Source organism: Miscanthus floridulus, chromosome 1, assembly GCF_019320115.1.
Source record: "Miscanthus floridulus cultivar M001 chromosome 1, ASM1932011v1, whole genome shotgun sequence".
NCBI lineage: Eukaryota > Viridiplantae > Streptophyta > Magnoliopsida > Poales > Poaceae > Miscanthus > Miscanthus floridulus.
The window spans coordinates 20352042-20371306 of NC_089580.1; the positions used below are offsets into that span (position 1 = coordinate 20352042).

Sequence of the window (19265 nt, forward strand, 5' to 3'; positions counted from 1 at the left end):
GTAATTCTTTTTTCGGTCAAAGAATTAGATTGATCAGGTAAAGGTTAGAGGCCTGAGTCTAATTAAACTCCCTTCATTTTTTAGTTTTTTCTGCTTTCTTTTGTATCACAGCATAAACGTTTATTTGTGTGTTATATGCATCTTTGTCGCATGTATATATTTTGACATGCATGGTTGTTGTCGGTTTGCACGGCCCCCCTATGCTTAAATCCTAGCTCCGCCCCTGGCTGCAGGCCGCGCCAGCAGCAGCATGACGAAGAAGAGCGGCATCACCTCCAGCGAGTTCTGGTGCCCTCTCTGCTCTCACAAGCAACCACACAGGAAAATAGAATTAGCAGCTTCCAGTTGCGGTTCGACGAGGACTGGACCTTGGCGTCCTTGTTCTCCGACTCGACGGCGTACATGGTTGGGTAGAACACCTTGTACTTCCTGCGGGCCTTGCCCACCTGGAAGCTCAGCCAGAAGTTGAGCACGGCGTACGCCACGAGCACCAGCACCACGTAGCCGTACTCCTTGGTCAGCTCGATCGACGCCGCCATGGCTACTTCGTCCGTCTGTTTTGCTTCTCCTGCTATCTTTCTATCTTTCTTTCTTTCTTTCCCTGCAAATGGAGATCGTTTTTTCCCCCTTGAACAAGAGATTTTGACTCCGAGAAGTTGCTGGGTAGAGGTGAAATTTGGTAGTCAAAGTCAACGACAAGAATTACAGTAATAAACTTCGTGGTTTGTACATCGTAAATTCGTAATGCGTTATGTCTGTCAACCACTCTACCTAGGCTATTCAGAGCGCCATACGAAGTTAGTTCAGAGACCATTTCGCCATTGAACGTATCGGCGTGGTACACTGAATTTTGTTCTGTTCGAAGAGACCTTGGGCATAGAGAAGTCGATGTCGTTTGTTTGGAAATCGTTGGTAATGTTCTCATGGGTTCCTCCTCAAGTCCCCTTTAGGAATTCATCGTGAACATAGGAATTCTCCAGGCTGAGGCCTTAGGATTTCCAAAGGAAAAATACAGGAATCAAGATTCCTCTATTTTATGTACTGTTCATGTGTTTGGAACACAGGATTTGAGCAATCCTTTCCTATAGAAAGTTTCCTTCACTCATGCATTTTGAAGGAAAAAAAACATCCGGTCTAGGCCATTGGAAATTTCCCTGTGACATGATGCACATCTGCCTAAGCTACCGAACACTACTGCCATGTATCAGTGAGAAAAAGGACAAGACACTATTGCCTAAGCTACCAAGTTTAGCAAAACAAGCACATCATTAGTCCAAATATAATGAGATTTTTCTACTACCTCATTCCTGCATTCCAAACGCTCATTCATGTAAATTTCCTGTGTTTTTCTATTCCTCTGTTTTACCACCACATTCCTTTCCTATTCCTATATTTTCTACCATTCCTACATTTTTTATTCCTCTGTTCCAAACAGGCCCTGATATCAGAGCTCAGAATTTAGGTGTATAATGTAAGGGCGCCTTCCACGGTACTACAAGATAGTTAATTACTAAAACAAAATTTTCAATTATTTTAACTTTTAGCACATAAATCATAATATGCCTCATGTGACAACTAGTAGTATATACATGAAACTAGCTTTAAACAAGAGATATCAACGTTTATGACACCGAATACAATAAATATAAAATGTTGATATATTTTATAAAATTTTTAATGATATTTATTTAGTATCTTAAATATTAATATTTTTCGTATAAATTTAAACAAACTTAAGATTGTTTAAATTAGGATGAATGACTCCTCTATAGGACCGAGTTAATATAAAAAAATGTTAGTGGGCCTGTTCAACTCTACTTTAATGCAGTGCTGCTGCTCATTCCATCTAAAAATAAGTGTTATTCTCGCTTATTGAGAAGTCAAATGCTTTTAACTTTGATCAAATATATATAAGAAAATATTAATATTTATAGTAAATGATATTATTAGATAGATCGTTGAAGCTATTTTTAGTAAATTTATTTGGAGATATAAATGTTGCTAATATTTTCTATAAACTTAGTCACGAATACCGCTACATTTATTTGGAAGTATTGTGATAGCGACATTTATTTTGGAAGTACATCTGTTGTGAGAGTAATACTGTAAGGATACCCTACGAGTAAAATAATGTAGGATAGCTAACGTCCTGCAATCAGCAGCCTAGGTCCTGTTGGTCTCGAGATTTTCCGCATGGGTAAGCCGATAGCTCACCGTCGTTGCTGACCACATATACTACGGCCGGAGGCAGAAGAGGGAGGAAGAACAGAGCGCACACACACAGCACAAACACCAGTGTTCGTCGGAGCTCTGCAGAGGAGATGCTAAAACTAAACTCTCTCGCTCTTTAATGAGTTACAGTGGAAAGCTATATATACAACTCTACCTATCTAATCCTAGTACACAGACATGCTAGACTGTCATGCTGCTACAGTGACTAATATGACAGCAGGGTTGACTTTGGGGGCCTGCCCCTGCTATGGCTACAGCGCGGCAGGGGAGCCTTTCGGTGCATGCCCCTGCCGCGGCAATAGTGCAGCAACAGGTGAGCCCTTTCGACGTCTGCCCCTGCCGCGCGTACAGAGGGGAAGCGACAATTTATTTTATAATTCTTCCCCTAATCCTGCTGCTAACCCTATAACCTTCACCATGCCGATCATCTTCTTTAGCTCCGTGAACCGAAGACGGCCGAGCGGCTTGGTGAGGACGTTCGCGAGTTGTCGACCAGTTTCGACGAACTCGTTGATGATTTGCCCTCCATCGACACAGTCCCTGAGGAAGTGAAACTTGGCGTCGATGTGCTTGCTCCGGTTGTGGAGAACTGGATTCTTCGTGAGGGCGATGGCGGGCTAGTTGTGCTGGTGTGTGAGCTTCCACACCGATCAGCTCGCCCAGCAGCCGGCGCAGCCACACAGCTCGGCACACCGCTGTGGCCACTGTCACGTACTCTGTCTTGCATGTGGACAACGCCACCACCTTCTGTTTCAGCGACAACCATGAGATTGGAGCTGACCCGAGGAAGACGAGCACGCCAGAGGTACTTCGCCGTCCGTCGATGTCTTCCGCCATGTCTGCATCGCTGAACATAGTGAGCTGCATCCCACTTTCGCCAGTCTTGGGGAAGACGGTCCCCTGATCCACTGTCCCCTTGATGTAGCGCAGCAGCTGCTTCACCGCGGCCCAGTGATCCACACTGGGATCCTCCATGAAGCGGCTGACATAGCTCACGACAAATGCAATGTTCGGCCTCGTGTGGACTAGGTAGCGCAGACCACCGACGATGCTCTGGTAGAGTGTTGCATCTAACTTCACCACGGTACTGGCCTTCGTCAGCTTCAGCCGCTCCTCCATCGGAGTCACACACGACTTACACTCAGCCATGCCGCTCCGCTTCAACAACTTCGAGGCGTACGCGCTCTGACAGGACGTGAGCGTCTCCTTCCCCTGTCTTACCTCGATGCCGAGGTAGTACGACAGCATGCTGAGATCGCTCATTCAAAAACGAGCCGACATCTCGTGCTTGAAGCTATCGATGTCCCCCGCACGCGTGCCGGTGACGATCAAGTCATCCACATACATGCTGACGATGAGCTCCTCCTTCCTCCATCGCCGCGTGTAGAGTGCATGCTCGGTTGCGCACCGCATGAACCCAAGCTCGCCCAGCGTGGCGTCAAGCTTGGCATTCCACGCTCGTAGGGGCTGCCGCAACCCGTAGAGCGCCTTGCGCAGTCGGAGCACCCTGTGCTCCACTCCCTTGATGGCGAAACTCGGAGGTTGACTAACGAAGACCGTCTCCGCCAGCTCGCCATTGAGGAAAGCCAATTTTACATCGAGGTGATGGACGCATCAGTCCTTCACTGTTGCTAAAGCCAGCAGCAGTCGGATAGACTCTATGCGCGCTACCGACGCAAAGACTTTCTCGAAGTTGATGCCCTCGCGCTGGATAAAGCCTCGAGCGACGAGGCACGCCTTGTGCTTGACAATGGTGTCGCGCTCATCTCGCTTGACCTTGTACACCCACTTTAGGCCGATCGGACGACATCCTAGAGGTGGATCGACGAGCTCCCATGTCTTGTTTTCCTCGATTGCCTTCATCTTCTCCAGCATCGCCCGTCGCCAATTTGCATCGCGCTCGGCCAGCACGAACGTGGATGGTTCCTCTGCACTGACGAGAAGCAGCTCTGGGTTATTGAGCAGTCGACCCGCCAGGCCTGAGGACCCTGTGCCACCGATGATGTCATCTAGCCTACAGAACCGCACCTCCTCATCGTTGTGGAAGGCATCCACGAACTCGGTGATGTTGCTTGGAGGTGAGGCGAACTCGATCGATGTCAATAGATTCCCCTGTTCCGCCGGAGTGGTCGACACAGCACCTATAGTGCTGGACACCCCCGCTGCAGTGCTCGGCACTACTCCTGGACCGCTCATCATCACTCCTGGAGTGGTTGGCACCATTGCAGGAGTGCTCGGCACTAGTCTTGGAGTGGTTAGCACCACTTCAAGACCTCTCGGCTTCGCTATGGGAGCGTTCGGCACACGTCCTAGAGTGGTCGACATCACTGCAGGACCGCTCGGCACCACTCCTGGAGTGCTCGGCACCCCTCTCGGAGTGCTCGGCACCGCCCCAGGAGTGCTCGGCTCTGTTGCTAGAGTGGTCGACACCTCCTCTCTAGCGTCTCCACCACCGTGGATGACCAAGTGCTCGACAACAAAGATGCTGGTGAAGTCACCAGCTTCCCCCATGCCCGGACTGTCCTAGTCCCAGGCCGCCTTCTCGTCGAACACGACGTCGCGTGAGACAACCACCTTGCCTCCGCATGGGTGGTAGAGCCGGTACGCCTTGGTACCTTCCTCATAGCCTAGGAGCACCATCGGAGTGCTCCTGCCCTCTAGCTTGGTGAGGACCGGCTTCGTCTTCCTGACGTGGCCGATGCAACCGAATGTCCAGAGGAAGGACACGCTCGGCTTGCGCCCATACCAAGCTTCGAACGGCGTCACGCCCTTTAGGGCCTTTGCGGGCGCGCGGTTGAGGATGAACGCCGCCGTGGTCACCGCCTCACCCCAGAACCTTGTCGGCATGCTCTTGGTCTTCATCATGGATCGAGCCATGCCAACCACCGTTTGGTTCCGCCGCTCCACCACATCATTCTGTTGTGACGAGTACGGCGCGGTGTGGTGTCGCACCACACCCTAATCCACGCGGTACGCAGCGAACTCCATCGAAGTGAATTCGCTACCGCGATCAATCCGCAACACGCGTAGCTTCTTGCCGCTCTCCGCCTCCACGCGCGCCTTGAACTTCTTGATCGCCTCCGTGCGCCTCATCCTTGCTCGTCAAGAGTTGCAGCCACATATAGTGACTGCAATCATCCACGAGCAGGAGGAAGTACCGGCGACCACCGTTTGTGGCTGGCGTGATTGGCCCACAGATATCGTCGTGGACGAGCTCGAGAGCGTCCGCCGTGTGATACTTGGCCACCTTTGAGAACGATAGTCTCATCTGCTTCCTGACCAGGCAGCTGTCACACAGCTCGCCTCCGTGCTTGATGTGGGGCAGCTCTCGAACCATCTTCTCCAGCCGACCGAGCACGTCGAAGCTAAGATGGCCGAACCGGGCATGCCACAGCCACGGTTCCTCGGTGTGTCGTGCTGCTAGACACACCGACTGCTCCACCTTCAAGTTAGACAGGTACAGCCGGTTCTAAGACTTCTTCACCTTAGCAAGAAGCCACTGCTCCCGGTCCCTGATCCTGAGGACGTTGTCCTTGATCAGTATCTCGCTGCCGTGCTCATCCAGCTGGCCAATACTGATGATGCTTGAACGTAGTTGTGGGATGTAATATATATCTATCAGCGCGCGGTGCTCGCCGTTCTAGCACCTGAAGATGATGGTGCTGCACCCTCGGATCGCCACCCTTGAGCTGTCACAGAACTTCACTGTGTCGGTCACGTTGTCGTCGAGCTCAGAGAAGGCTTCCTTGGAGCTCGTCATATGGTTGCTGGCGCCGAAGTCCAGGTACCACCGCTGCTCCTACTCGTCGCCCACACATCCAAGGTGGACTTGGGCGCGTGATTCATCGAGGTTGACAACCTTCAGAGCCTTGCCATGCCCTTCCACCGCCATCACCTCTCCCTTCTCCTTGACCTCAACGTCGTGTAGTGCACAGAATGTCGCCATCAGGTGGCCTCATCATCCTCATTAGCCTGCGCTAAATGAGCCTCAGCCTTCTTCTCCTGCTTGTGATTTGGGCACTCCTTTACCCAATAGTCCGTCTTCCCGTAGCACTTGCAGACGTTGGGGTCGACCTTTTTCTTCTTCTCCAAATAAGCCTTGCGCGCGGCGCTTGTTATCGTCACCGTGGCTAGAGGACGCTTCCCCAGACTTCTTTTCCTTCATCCGGGCAGCCCACTCCTTCTCTGTCAGCAGCAGCTTGCCGCTGTCCATCGTTGTTGTGGCCTGCTCCATGCGCTCGTCCACTGCCCGCAGACGGCCTGTCACATCCTCAATGGTGAGGGTGGACAAGTCCAGCATCGTCTCTATGGAGAGAGCGGTCTGGATGTACTTCACCGGCACAGAGTGGAGGTACTTGGAGACCGCCTCTTTTTCGTCGATGGTGACGCCGTGGCTCCTCAGCTTGCTGATGAGATACTGTAGGCGGAGGGAGAAGTCCTCCACCGACTCACCATCCTTGAACTTGAGGGTGACGTACTCCTGCTTCAGTAGCTGGGCCGTCGCCTTCTTTTCGTGGTCGGAGCCGACACGCATCGCTGCAATCGCCTCCAACGGCTTCCTGTACTCCGCTGGCACACCTGCGAGGATAGCCTCCAACGCTGACATGTCGTCTTCTTCGTTGTCGGTGCCCTTGTCAATGGCATTACAGAGCCGTCGGGATATGAGCTTGACCTTCATGGTCACCGTCCACTTGCCATAGTTGGTGCAAGTCAGCGTCGGTCAACTGATACCGCTGACCTCCCGCGCTGTGCGCACGACGACCTCCTGTCGTGGCTGGGCAATCACAAGAGCACCGTTGCTGTCACCCATCTCCAAATCGTCCGTCATCGCCAGCGGTTAGTCCGACAACGGCGCTTGTATGATTCTGATAGCACTTGTTGGTTCTGAAATCTCCCGCATGGGTGAGCCGACCGCTCACCGTTGTTGCCGACCATACGACTGGAGGGAGAAGAGGGAGGGCGAACAGAGCGCACACACATGCAACACACGCACCAGCGTTGGCCGGAGCTCTACAGAGAAGATAGCAAAACTGAACTCTCTCTCTTTACTGAGTTGCAGTGGGAAGCCATATATACAACTCTACCCATCTAATCCTAGTACACAGACATGTCAGGCTGCCTACAGTGACTAGATATGACAGCAGAGCTGACTTTGACGTCTGCCCCTGCTGTAGCTACATTACGGCAGGGGAGCCCTTTCGACGCCTATCCCTGCCGCGGCTACAGTGCAGCAACAAGAGAGCTCTTTCGGCGTCTGTCCCTGCCGCGGCTACCGAGGGAGAGCATTTTATAGGTCCAATATTTTTTATAGATTTAATTGAATTTTAGAAAGCGATAAGTGCTGTTTTGGACCGAGGTGCGACCTGACAGGGCTGGAGCCTTGGCTCTGGAGGGCGTTTTCTCCAAAATTCTTCTACGCATACCCGGTGGTTCCTCCCCTAGTCTTTTTATCTAAAGAAGTCCAAGAATTGTTACCAGCCGATTAGGGTTGCTGTGCAGTCAATGCAGAACTGTTACCAACCAATACCCCGCATACAGTGGATAAACATAAACTCAACCAGATTAATTCAGCACCGTTACACGCCGGTTTTAGATCGGTAAAAGTTAAGGATCATGCCTCAAACACAAACCATCAACAACCATCTCATCTACAACGAAACCAGAGAGTGACAAGCAGCAAGAACTGTAAGATTCATGCTTCAAGCCATCTGTCTCCTCTTATTCCGGCACAGCCAAAAGTGAGATGCAGACGCAGTCACTACTTTGCTAATCAACACACACACAATACAACTATGCAAACCCAACTGACTCATGTCACACAAAGTTTCATTTGCTCAGGCCTCAAGTAACTTGTCCCATTAATCCAGTCTGCAGCTCACACGTAAACCTGAAGTTTAGAGTGTCTCCCTGATGACCAAGTTGATGCCGAAAGATGCCGTGCAGATGATCAGCCCAAACACTGCCAAGAAGTTGAGCCCCCTGCAGCACGCACCGCAAGCAGCTCAATCAAGTAAGAACTTGTAACCACTACTAATAATAGATGGCATCAATTACTAGCAACAATGTGAGCTTTGATCTAACAGATGTCATTTGCTACAACTTCAGATAACAATCTCGTTCAAGTGATCCTTCATGCTGCCCATATCAGAGGGCGTCGTGATAGTCGCTAATAAAGGCAGCCAGGTGGAATTAGAATTTGCAATGCCTAACCATGGTGACTCCACAGAAAATTGTGAGCAAAACTTAACGATCAAGGTCTTTGACACTGGGCAGAAAGTAAGCAGTGTGTTAGCTACAAATGATGAAATTAATACTCCAGAGCCAGGGACTACCATAACATAGACCTGTGTGAACAAACCAGACATGCCAACCAAGGTCTATGCTAATGGTAGTTAATTATTTTTGCAATGCCTAACCATGGCCGACTCCACAGAAAATTGTGAGCAAAACTTAACAATCAAGGTCTTTGACACTAGGCAGAAAGTAAGCGGTGTGTTAGCTACAAATGATGAAATTAATACTCCAGAGCAAGGGACTACCATAACATAGACCAATGTGAACAAACCAGACCTGCCAACCAAGATCTATGCTAATGGTAGTTAATTATTTGAACAATAAAAAATTTGGACAAAGTTGTGCGGAAGGTAGCTGATGGCGTAGCTACAAAGAGTCAAATGATCCTAAGAATACCGATACGAGCACAAAAGCAAAGTGAACAACTTGGAAGTGCAAGTGCGTAATAAATTCAACAAACACTTAAGGCTATTCTAAATCAAAAGTGCAAGTGCGCAATAATTATTCTAAATCAAAAGTGGTTAGGATCAGAACAAACCCCTACTAGTACTAATCTCTGTACACTTTTTTTATGCACTATTTCAATAAATTTCTGTAGGGGTGCAAACCCCTCCAGTTTTTTTTTAAAAAAAAGTCATTCCTACCGACCATACTGAACAGCAGTTGACTGAAACCATAGCAAATCAGCTGTGATCCAAACATGTGAATTGCAATTCACCTACTGGTGTAACCGGCCAAAGTCTCAGTCCACAGCAATGACTTGTGTGAACATTGAGAAGCTGGACAGTTTGACCAGACAAGCAGCTAGGGCCTCAGGAAAAAAAAGGTCGCTATGGTGCAGAAATTCAGCACAAAGGCTCATTTAAAATTTCTAAAAAGCATGCACCATTTCAACAGTCAGTTGACACCTACATTTTTTTTAGATAAAGTAAAATAATCGGCTTCATCCCTTAGAAATGCACCACAGCACCAACAAATGCACTTCATAAACCTTAATGGGGTTACGCTATCCTTGACTACTGTTGCCGAAACGACAACCAAGCACTGGCTACCTACGGCCTACCCACTACTAGCATTCAGGAAACCATGGAATATAGCAGAAGCTTCGAACCACATAAATAAAGCAGATTAAAAAAATTCTGTGATAACGTGGCTCGCTTTTAAAGATGTGGAGAATTTATTACAATTGGTGGGGATCACTTGCTTTTAAAGATGTGGAGAATTTATTACAATTGGTGGGGATCACTTGCTTTTAAAGATGTGGAGAATTTATTACAATTGGTGGGGATCACTTGTACGAGTATACGACTACCACTCTACATTTTCATGGAGAGTTGGAGAGTGATAAATATTTCATAACAAACCGAAACATAGAAATCAAGTTAAACTCTGTTAATTCTCCCTTATATGATTTATGTTTTGCTGCAAGTGCGTGGAGATTTCATCATTTTATCAGCATCTTCTGCATCTGACGCAAGCCACACTACGGAAGCAAACTTACCCAATCTTGAGACGGTTGTCCGGAACGCCGGTGGCGTATCCCTTGAAGTAGAAGAACCTCGCGACGACGTAGAGGACGCCCAGCCCGGCGGCGATGGTCGGGTGCTGCAGGCCGCCCAGCAGCAGCATGACGAAGAACATGGGCATCATCTCCAGAGAGTTCTGGTGCCCCCTCTGCACTCAAAACAACACAAGAACCAGCAGGGATTTAGATGCCACCCGTCCTCTCCCTCCCTCCCAATAAATCATCCTCTCACAAGTCACGAGCAATTAATCACACGGGAAGAGGATGGCAGAATCTTGGCGCACCTGCACGCAGTTGAAGAGCTTGGCGTCCTTGTTCTCCGACTCGATGGCGTACATGGTGGGGTAGAACACCTTGTACCTAAAGAAGAATCACCGTGGAAACCATCAGATATCCGGTGACGAAATGGGCGGAGACGAACAAAGACAGCAATGGCGACGAGCGATTCAGATTTCGGAGGGCTTACTTTCTGCGGGCCTTGCCGACCTGGAAGCTCATCCAGAAGTTGAGGAAGGCATAGGCCACCAGCACCAGCACGACGTAGCCGTACTCCTTGGTGAGCTCGATCGACACGGCCATGTCTGCCGCCTCGGTTTCTCCTTCTTCTATTGGAAATGGAGATCGGGAACGAGGATGGAGGGCGGCTGCAGGCTATGGTCTGAAGACTTGCTCATAGTGGATAGACACATCTTATAGGGGCCGGAGGCGTCTAGAAGGTTCTAGAATCTAAACTTGCCCTCCGGCTCAAGAAAGCTTTGACCCAGCTGGGCCGCTTTACTCTATTCCGCTGCCAAGGTTTATTCAGCTGTCATGTGCGCAGAAAAGAATCGTTTTCTTGAAGGAAAAAAAAAGGACTGCGATGCTCCCGTCGCCTACAGATTTTCTGGAGATGTCTCTAGGACGCGTCTTTATATCTATGTATAATTGTAGAACTGCTCATGCATCTTCATATCTATGTATAATTGTAGATCTGCTCGTGTACTAGTGGTGTAAATGTGGTGTAAGTATATGTGGCGTAGGTATACGTCTGTATACAACAGAACAGTATCCAGACGAGAGAGGTGACCGAAAAAAAAGATACAAGACTTGACGAATTGGTAGTCAACGTTAGAGATTAGCTACATACGTCATGCGTGATGTCCTGTTCACTTATCTTGTAATCCGTACTTTTGACTTATTTTTTTAGCTGAAACCATATTTTTCTCTCACAACAAATCAGACAAAACAGTATTTCATCTTGTTTTTTCAGCGAGGCAAACGGGCCTAAATATTGACGTTGTCAATAGAAAAAGAAGTTTGGAAAGTACATGTGAAGTTATACAGAAGATACAAATTGGAGAAACAAACTGATGAGCCACTAATGTGACAACTTTCTTTCATGATATGTGGTCTGTGGTCCGTGGTCTGTGGTCTGGTCTGTGGAGCATATAATCGGTAAGCTGTTAGCAGGCTCTCCTACGGCGAAATCTCCTAGGGTACACTCATGCTTATATCCCGAGAACCTCGATGTCATCCTCGGTGAGGAACATCTTCCCTCTGTTTGCATTGTTGGCTCTTCGTTGGGCAGGCGGTTGCCCTCGCTGTGAAAGGAGAATGTGTTACCAAAAAACTGGCATGCAGTTCTGATGACAGAATTGAAAACACGTGAGTTGCGCAATACCTTCCGCAGGACAAATGCGAGATAGAGATAGGAAACCTCCCACTCATCTTTCGACAGTGTACCTGCATTTTACGTATTATAGAGCTTTGAGGTGGGGGGAAGCTGGCAGCATTCAGGGGTAGAAAATCTATAAGGTTGCGAGGGACATTACTTTGGTCCTGCCTTCCATCACCAAGGGCACCCAGCCTCCGCATCAGCTCCGTAAACTCTGCCTTTTGCATGTACTCGTGTACAAATTCATGGAAGTTCTTCATCAGAACCAGCTCGAGATCATACTGCGAAACATTGGCAAACAATATGTAAGAACCGTTGTTGAGGCATAGGCTGCAAAGAAGACTGTTGAAGAAAGAGAACACTCCAATACCTCCTCTGCCAATAATTTGAAAAGATGGAATGGAACAACCCATTCTGGGCAATCAACAGCATCCTGCATGTCGCAGAAGAATTTCATTCAGCACTTCTTTTTTCTTTCAGAATTTATAAATACAAAAGAAACTCCAAAGGAAACCAATCTGTGAAGGGGGAAACTACTAATTTGAGACAACAGAAACTACTTGAGTACATACCCAAACTAGACTGGATATTTAAGTCCAAAAGACTATTCAGAAATTAGAGCAAAGATCAAAGATCCTTTAGAAGCATATTGAACTAAAATAAGCACCGTGCTATTTGGTTCGTAGAAATGTAAGCAAATAGAAATGAAATCAGATCACATCCTATATGTTGCCATAAGATGGACAGCTTTAATTCCATTACGTTTGCGTAACCAATCCTACAACCAAACAGCACCTACGAGGCATGTATTAATGAAAACTAGTCCCACTGTTACCTCTAAGTGAAACTTGTACTTGATACCAAAGGGTCTGGATGCAGGGAATTTCTACACCATCATCAAAACAAACAAATGGATCAGTTACTATACCCAAAAAAGGGAAAATATTATAAATATCTTACCAAACTTTACCTTTTCAGCGTACTCCTCGCCAAAGCTGATCCAGTAAACGCTGTTTCCAAATTCCAACCCTTCAGCTGACCATAGCAGAAGAGTTTATATACTTGTCACACAGCTTCCAGCAAATACAGTGACAAAGTTAACCAATGTAAGATGACAATGGTTGTTTACAGCAACATACATTCTCGAAGCCTTTTGATAATGACATTGGCATCAGGCATTGTCCCAATAAAAATGCCTCCAGGACGAAGTAATGCAGACACATTTGCCAAGGCTTGTCTAGCACGTGCTTCAGTTGACCATGAATAATGTAAAGCGAACTGAAATATATAGAGTGGAGTACGTATGATCAAATAGAATTCCTTGTTCTGACATCAGGAAAGATTTTTACAACTTTACTCATTAGTAACTACTACTTAAAAGTTTAGAAGATTTGATGATGCATTACCAATTAAAAGGGCATTTTAGACATCCTAGTCACATTTTGTTTTAGGAACATCAGAGTCACATTTCTTTTCTTGTGCAAAGCAATGATACTAAATGTTTAACCACCTTATTACGGAACATTGTTTACAACTTTACATGATAACTGTCTACCATGACTGCGTTCATGACCATTTAGATTTAGAGGCTCAACAAATACAAAGCTGCACTAACAAGAAGCAAGGATACAGTTGGACCCACACAATAATAGCAGTGGACCAGTGAAAGCTCAAGGGCTAGAAGTACAAGGCAAGACGACTCACCTGACAGCTACATATATCAAATGGAGCATCCTCATATAAATATTCATCCAAACGAGCCTAAGCAAGAAAGAAAAGAAATTGATCAGTCATGTAATCCATTCCTCATTTTCATCTGAACAAGTAATGTATGGTGGGTTGTCATTTGGGCACTTTGGCTTCATATTTGATATGGTAATGTCTACATGCACTATAATATGAGATACACTAGGTATTTTTTTGTGGTATAAGGGGTACAGCTGTACTCCCATCCGCCTCTGATAAGCATGTGATATTTTGACAGGCAATAAATTATGAGGTGCACTATATTCTGCTTAGTGATGTGAAGGATAAGACAATGCTATCATATTTTCAATAGAGTATGAATAAGTCCAGGAGTGCTCTATGCAAGGTGCCATGCTAATATAATTATAGAAAATAACAACAGTTCGAAACAACTTGTGGCTCTATGCCTGGTAACATGTGCATCTATTAGTGGGTTTGTGAATGCAAAAGCAAACCATCAAGTTAGCCATGGCTAATCAAGTAGCTTCCATCTCTTTACCTCGTAGCAATCAGTACGAATAAGCCGTGCAGGGAAACTGAACTTTTTCCTTCTTTGTTGATCTGTGTCACCATTGTAGCGAGTCATGCAATCTTTTATCTGAAAGTCAGAAAGTGTAAGGCCATTATATGTCTGTGCTCAAAAGCGATGCAAAGTCAGAAAGGGTAAGGCCATTATATGTCCGTGCTCAAAAGCGATGCAGAAACACAATATACTGCACATCAGATAATATTACAACATAAAGTGTTCAATTGATTAGTTCATACTGAGAATCCATAAGTCATCAATGATAACAATTCAAAAATAGCGAAGCTAAATATACAGCTAATGCACAACAACTTCTGGTGTACTTGTGCAAATGTACACATATAGAATAAAAATATCTCATGTGATAGGAAACTAACCGAGCCTTCAGCAACATCAACCCCTACATAGTAGCCAACCTTGGCTTTATCCCACTTTATCAAATCACCTCCCTGCATTACAAACAAATAAGCATAGCTTAATGGTTAACGCTACCTTCAGGAACCATTGCTCTTTCTACTATGCAAAGGAACCGTAACATGCCACTAACCTTCCCGCAAGCAAGATCAAGAACGCAGTCGCCCGGGCGTGCATACAGCTGGATTAAAACACTCTTGATCTGCCAAAACACACAGATTGAACAGTTACTCAGTCAGTGTGGTCACTGGCAGGATGTATCAAACATCATGGGTTCCCCATTTTATTAAGAATCCAGGGATTGCCGGGTAGGGCGGTTAACTGAATTGAGACCCACCCAGTTGTTGAGCTTCTTGAGGTGGATGATGGGGCTGTTCTCGCGTTCCTCGAGGGTCTGGTTGGACCGCGCGCTGTAGTGGTCGGCCACCCGCCGCACGCTGCTCCGCTCCTCCGAGTACCCCTGCTGCGTGCCATACCCTCCGCCTGCCACCCAAGCCCCAAACCCTAGTTAGCCACCCAACCCGACCGCGGCCGCTAGCCTCGCCCCGACGCCGGCTGGTGGGCAAGAGAGGAAGGGGGGCGAGGCGGAGAGGGAGTACCTGCGCCGTACTGGCGCTTGGGCGCGGAGGCGAAGGATGAGGAGTGGTCGTCGCGGGGACGCTTATTCATGCCGCCGCCAACGGATGTTTTTTCTGGCGATTCACAATTCTACTGCACGTCCTAGTGCTTTCCTTACCAGGGATCTTTGTGCGGCCTGGAGGAAAAAACGAATCTGGGGTTAGGAGAGAAAATTGCTTTGTGGATTGGGCTAGAGAGGAGTCTGAGAGAGCTCACCGGCGATGAGACGGCTTACAGTCGTCGGCGAAGACAATCGCGCGCGGGGGAGGGCCCGGGCGAGCAGACCAGGCGCTCGAGTCTTCGAGCGAGGAGGCGGCGGCGGGCCGGCGGTATGTAGTCTCGGGGGATCAGCGATGAATCGGCTGTTATTTTTTCTTAACAAAACACGCTCCCTCTCGCCTCTCTTTCGATAAAAGTAATTCACAGCGCACGTACATCTAGCCAAAACATCATAAGCCAGATCACTTAAGTGGGTACATTTGGTAAGAACATTAATTCTTCTTTAAAACATTTTACATCTAGTTTTTCTCTAAAATTGTTTCTCTGCCGAATCAAGATCACTTCGTAAAACCATTTGGCTAGTTTGCTAATTCTTGAAGACCCCGTTCGCTTGAACTTATCAGACATGGTATAGCGTTTTTCTCTCACAACAAATCAGCGAACAGTACATTTCAGCTTGGATTTCTAGCGAAGCGAACAGGGGCTAGAACTAGAATAAAGAAAAACCAACTCTTGACTAAATAAAAGAGATATAGGTGATTCTTCCTAGAATATTTCTCTCTTTAAGATGAGTGGCTTCTATTTAGACGTGTAGCCATGAGCCCACGATGACTGTCACCGAGGTCATTTTCATGTCAATCGTAGTTGTTATGAAACCAACGCTGCCAAGGGATGCTCGAATATTGGTAAAGCCATATGAAGGTCTTTAAAAGGAGGCTCTCATTTTGAAGCTTAAGCCAAATGCCTATCTCGCACCTTTGTCCTCGCTGGTGCAAACCACTTGCTAGACCACCTTTTATTGTCGTCCCTTGCAGATATCTTTGCCTGTCTAGAGAAAAGCATGACACCTACTGCAATGCATCAATAGTACCTATAGGAGGCAGTGCTTGCCGAGACAGATTTAACGAGCTGCTTCTAGTCGGTTGCGGAGCCTCTGCCACCGTGATTGAGTGATTCCCACCATGGGCTACAAGTCATGGGGTGCAGCTTGTGGAAACCTGGCATACGAAGAAAACAACAAGAGAAAGAACGTTTGAATGACACATGCTCATAGGGACGAACTTGCGATGTGGAGCCCTATTGTTGTTGAGAACATGCCCAATATTTGCTCGCGCTCTTTCCAGATGGCCTTAATAACTATTAGTGTGCCATCGTGCCATTCGCATACTGTAAAACTTTACAGGAACGGGCTCGTTGACGATGAACGAGTCTTGGAGGTCGTCTTCGAAAGCCACCTTTGAGATAAGCTGTTGGAGCCGGCTCGCCACAATAAAGAAAAGGTATGTCGTTTTTTTTTTTTTTTTTGCATGGTATCCGCTTGCTCGGGACGCCGTTCAACTTGATCATTGTTTGACTAGAGTACAGAGTTGTGCAATCCCAATCCACTACCTCCATTTATCCACTTTTGACTCTAAGATTTTGTCTAGACCCAGCCTGTTCGTTTGGCTGGTTCGTATCGTCGCTGGTTCGTGAAGAAGTACTGCTGACTGATTTATGTGAGAGAAAAATACTGTTCCGGCTAGAAATTTACGATCGTTTACGACAAACCACAGCCAAACGAACAGGCTGCTGCCCACCCAACCGAGTTGAAAGGCTTTCCTGAAATCCAATTTCAAAATGGCAGCCGACACTAGCATCTTGTGAGAGCGACGGACAAGTTCAGCCACATAGATGAAGTTTTCAAAGATACATCGAAGCCAGTTTGGTCAAGTTGAACCAGAATGGATGCCAGATTTGTTGAGCAATTATGGAGAGAAATGGACTTAGCCTGTTCACTCGGTCGTAAACGATCGTAAATTTCCAGCCAGAACAGTGTTTTTCTCTCACACCAAACCAGCCAACAGTAAATAATTCACGATCGTTTACGGCCTCCCGAACTCCCTTGCTGGTCTGGGTTTGGCTTATGCCATATTTCCATGTTCGGACTTTGAACAAGTGCATCGAAATAGAGGAGGTCTATAAGACCGTAACAGCTGGCATTTCTATACGTCTTGTTGATTACATGAACAAACTAATTATCCAATAATTCCTGAAAAAGCTAATCATCCAATAGTGTATAACCTACTAATAGGGATGCAAGCGAGTTTGTCTGCGAACCCGGAAATGGATTTAATTTTTGTGGTACCAGCCGATTTTTTCACGCACAAAAAAAAACTATGGATCTGCATAAGCTGAAACCTCACTATCCACAAAAAAAAATGCCCGTTCTGATAAACAAGCTGCAAGAAAGCAGAGAAATCAAACGTGGTGGCTCGCTCTCAGACTGGTACATATCTCAAGCGATTTGTCATGGAAAGCAAATGTTCAAACACGCGACCATTAACAACGGTTCTTACATGAAATAGCAGAAATCAAATCGACCAGTTCACTCAAGAGCAAGCACCAAGCAGCCGAGCACATCCAGTCAGTCAACAGCACATCCAGTCACAACAAACCTCCTAGCCAAAGAACCGAGAAACAATCACCCAACTGGCTCCCCAATTTTAATGGAAGGCAGGCAAACGAAATAATACTACTAGTCGCTAGCTTTAACAGATCATGGCCGCCGCCGCGGCGATCACGCGGCATAGACGACGAGCTTCATGCCGAGGTTGCAGTGGCCGAACCGGGTGCAGATGAAGAAGTTATCCCCTCTGGTGAGCGTGATGCTGTCGGCGCCGGACGTGTAGGTCCGCGACCCCGGCGGCGTCGTGCAGCCGTTGTACCCGTCCTCGTCCACGGCCACCACGTTGTGGATCCAGGGGATGTACCTGAACACTGCAGCCACACACACACACACACAAAAGCATGGCCATTTTTAGTTGCCAGAAGCCGGCCAAATGCAACACTGCGCCCCTGAGCTGAGCATGCATTGCAGAATGCTGGTTTTACTGGAGACGTACCGAGAGTGTCTCCGGCGCGGAAGTGCTTGCCGTTGGGCCAGCTGGGGCTGCTGAAGGACCAGCCGTTGCTGTCCCCGACGTAGTAGTTGGTGCCTGCGTCGGCGTTGACGAGGCAGCAGCAGAAGGCAACGGCGAACGCCATGGCGCCGATGGCTCGCCCCGCGCTTGCACTGCCTCTTCCCTGAGCCATCTCGGTGTCTCACGGACGCACTCGTCGGCTCGCTGCACTCACTACACTAACCAGGCGGGGAGAAATGCCGCCCCTGATGGTGGCTCAATGGGCCGGCCAATGGCAGTGTGGAACTAGTGAAATGCAGATCGTTTGGCAAGGAGAGTGTAGTGCACTCGGCGCTCCCAGCTGGCTGCTGGATGGTTGTGCTCGGGGTCGGGGATCACGGTGTCCGAGGAAATCAATACTGCGCAGAGCGGCGGCAGAGGTGACGAGCAGAGCGTGAGGGACAAGCGTGAGACTGTGCTGCTTCAATGCTGCATAGGACGCCAGTCCGTGATCACATCACGGGCCAGTAGGCCAGACGAGAGCCTCACGGTGCAGGCCAGACAACAGATTCTACTAGGACAATATTAATCAATAATATTCACAGAACTAAACATGCATTTATCAACAAGAAAATCACAGAAGTACAGAACTTCATGAAGAAGGTTGAAGGCTCGGCCTTCTTCAATGCTCACCACGCATTCGCAGAAGTGCATGATCTTGTTAGCGTGTGGCTCGCCTGTCTATGGTGACTGGTGAGGCGAACTACCTGTCTCGAGAAACCTTACCAGCGTAAAACACCCAGATAAGCTCGTTTGCGATCCAACCGCTCACTTCGCTTTGATTTCTACTCGAGCATGGTTGAGGCTAGCGCTTGCCTAGGAACGAAATCAGTCTGCAGTGTAATTTATGCTTATTAGCAACTGCTTTACCTGTTGGAAAATAGACCAAGGAAGACACCGATTTCATGATGGTGAAATCAGTACAATGGTAGCGAAGGCCCAAAATTCACAGCTGTGGCAACTGGCAGGCAATACTACGCCGGCTGCTATGGTAGCCGAGCAGAGAGGACATCAAGGAATTCAATCCTCTGCCAGTACTGCCATCCCACGCATCACTTGGCAGACCATCGCTGTAGCCTGTAGCAGGTTAGCAGTGGG

The 19265-nt window shown here is 47.6% G+C and overlaps 4 protein-coding genes and 1 pseudogene across 4 annotated transcripts; all 5 read right to left on the minus strand.

Annotated features, from left to right (window-relative positions):
- Nucleotides 1–204: 204 nt before the first annotated feature.
- On the minus strand, nt 205–588 carry LOC136452981 (uncharacterized; annotated as a pseudogene).
- Nucleotides 589–1814: 1226 nt separating this feature from the next.
- On the minus strand, nt 1815–3480 carry LOC136452992 (secreted RxLR effector protein 161-like). The gene is made up of 2 exons (XM_066453570.1): nt 2880–3480; nt 1815–1846 (listed from the first exon to the last, which is right to left on the minus strand). Exons 1-2 carry the CDS (start codon nt 3478–3480, stop codon nt 1815–1817), a joined length of 633 nt encoding a protein of 210 aa, XP_066309667.1.
- Nucleotides 3481–7770: 4290 nt separating this feature from the next.
- On the minus strand, nt 7771–10835 carry LOC136452464 (uncharacterized). Its single transcript, XM_066453109.1, has 4 exons — nt 10518–10835; nt 10336–10411; nt 10028–10200; nt 7771–8211 (listed from the first exon to the last, which is right to left on the minus strand). The coding sequence occupies exons 1-4, from the start codon at nt 10628–10630 to the stop codon at nt 8127–8129; spliced, it is 447 nt and encodes a 148-aa protein (XP_066309206.1). The 5' UTR covers nt 10631–10835; the 3' UTR covers nt 7771–8126.
- Nucleotides 10836–11311: 476 nt separating this feature from the next.
- LOC136452375 (mRNA cap guanine-N7 methyltransferase 1) lies at nt 11312–15413 on the minus strand. Its single transcript, XM_066453021.1, has 14 exons — nt 15226–15413; nt 14991–15145; nt 14729–14874; nt 14525–14593; nt 14355–14426; nt 13951–14049; nt 13410–13466; nt 12845–12983; nt 12676–12740; nt 12541–12591; nt 12076–12138; nt 11863–11986; nt 11712–11773; nt 11312–11631 (listed from the first exon to the last, which is right to left on the minus strand). The coding sequence occupies exons 2-14, from the start codon at nt 15058–15060 to the stop codon at nt 11539–11541; spliced, it is 1110 nt and encodes a 369-aa protein (XP_066309118.1). The 5' UTR covers nt 15061–15145; nt 15226–15413; the 3' UTR covers nt 11312–11538.
- Nucleotides 15414–17529: 2116 nt separating this feature from the next.
- LOC136475205 (basic blue protein-like) lies at nt 17530–18555 on the minus strand. Its single transcript, XM_066472757.1, has 2 exons — nt 18111–18555; nt 17530–17985 (listed from the first exon to the last, which is right to left on the minus strand). Exons 1-2 carry the CDS (start codon nt 18298–18300, stop codon nt 17786–17788), a joined length of 390 nt encoding a protein of 129 aa, XP_066328854.1. The 5' UTR covers nt 18301–18555; the 3' UTR covers nt 17530–17785.
- Between the last annotated feature and the right edge of the window lie 710 nt (nt 18556–19265).

Excerpts from the sequence above, each read along its gene's own strand:
- LOC136452992 (XM_066453570.1), bottom strand. The coding sequence starts at position 3,480 with ATGCTGTCGTACTACCTCGGCATCGAGGTAAGACAGGGGAAGGAGACG. Across the intron at positions 1,847-2,879 it reads GCTGCTGGGCGAGCTGATCG|ATGGAATGAGCAGCAGCACT; the intron begins GTGTGGAAGCTC and ends ACTTATTTTTAG.
- LOC136452464 (XM_066453109.1), bottom strand. The coding sequence starts at position 10,630 with ATGGCCGTGTCGATCGAGCTCACCAAGGAGTACGGCTACGTCGTGCTG. Across the intron at positions 10,201-10,335 it reads AGCTCTTCAACTGCGTGCAG|AGGGGGCACCAGAACTCTCT; the intron begins GTGCGCCAAGAT and ends TTTTGAGTGCAG. Across the intron at positions 8,212-10,027 it reads GACAACCGTCTCAAGATTGG|GGGGCTCAACTTCTTGGCAG; the intron begins GTAAGTTTGCTT and ends TGCGTGCTGCAG.
- LOC136452375 (XM_066453021.1), bottom strand. The coding sequence starts at position 15,060 with ATGAATAAGCGTCCCCGCGACGACCACTCCTCATCCTTCGCCTCCGCG. Across the intron at positions 14,050-14,354 it reads TTGATGTTGCTGAAGGCTCG|ATAAAAGATTGCATGACTCG; the intron begins GTTAGTTTCCTA and ends TCTGACTTTCAG. Across the intron at positions 12,592-12,675 it reads GCGAGGAGTACGCTGAAAAG|AAATTCCCTGCATCCAGACC; the intron begins GTAAAGTTTGGT and ends ATGATGGTGTAG.
- LOC136475205 (XM_066472757.1), bottom strand. The coding sequence starts at position 18,300 with ATGGCTCAGGGAAGAGGCAGTGCAAGCGCGGGGCGAGCCATCGGCGCC. Across the intron at positions 17,986-18,110 it reads CCGCGCCGGAGACACTCTCG|TGTTCAGGTACATCCCCTGG; the intron begins GTACGTCTCCAG and ends GTGTGGCTGCAG.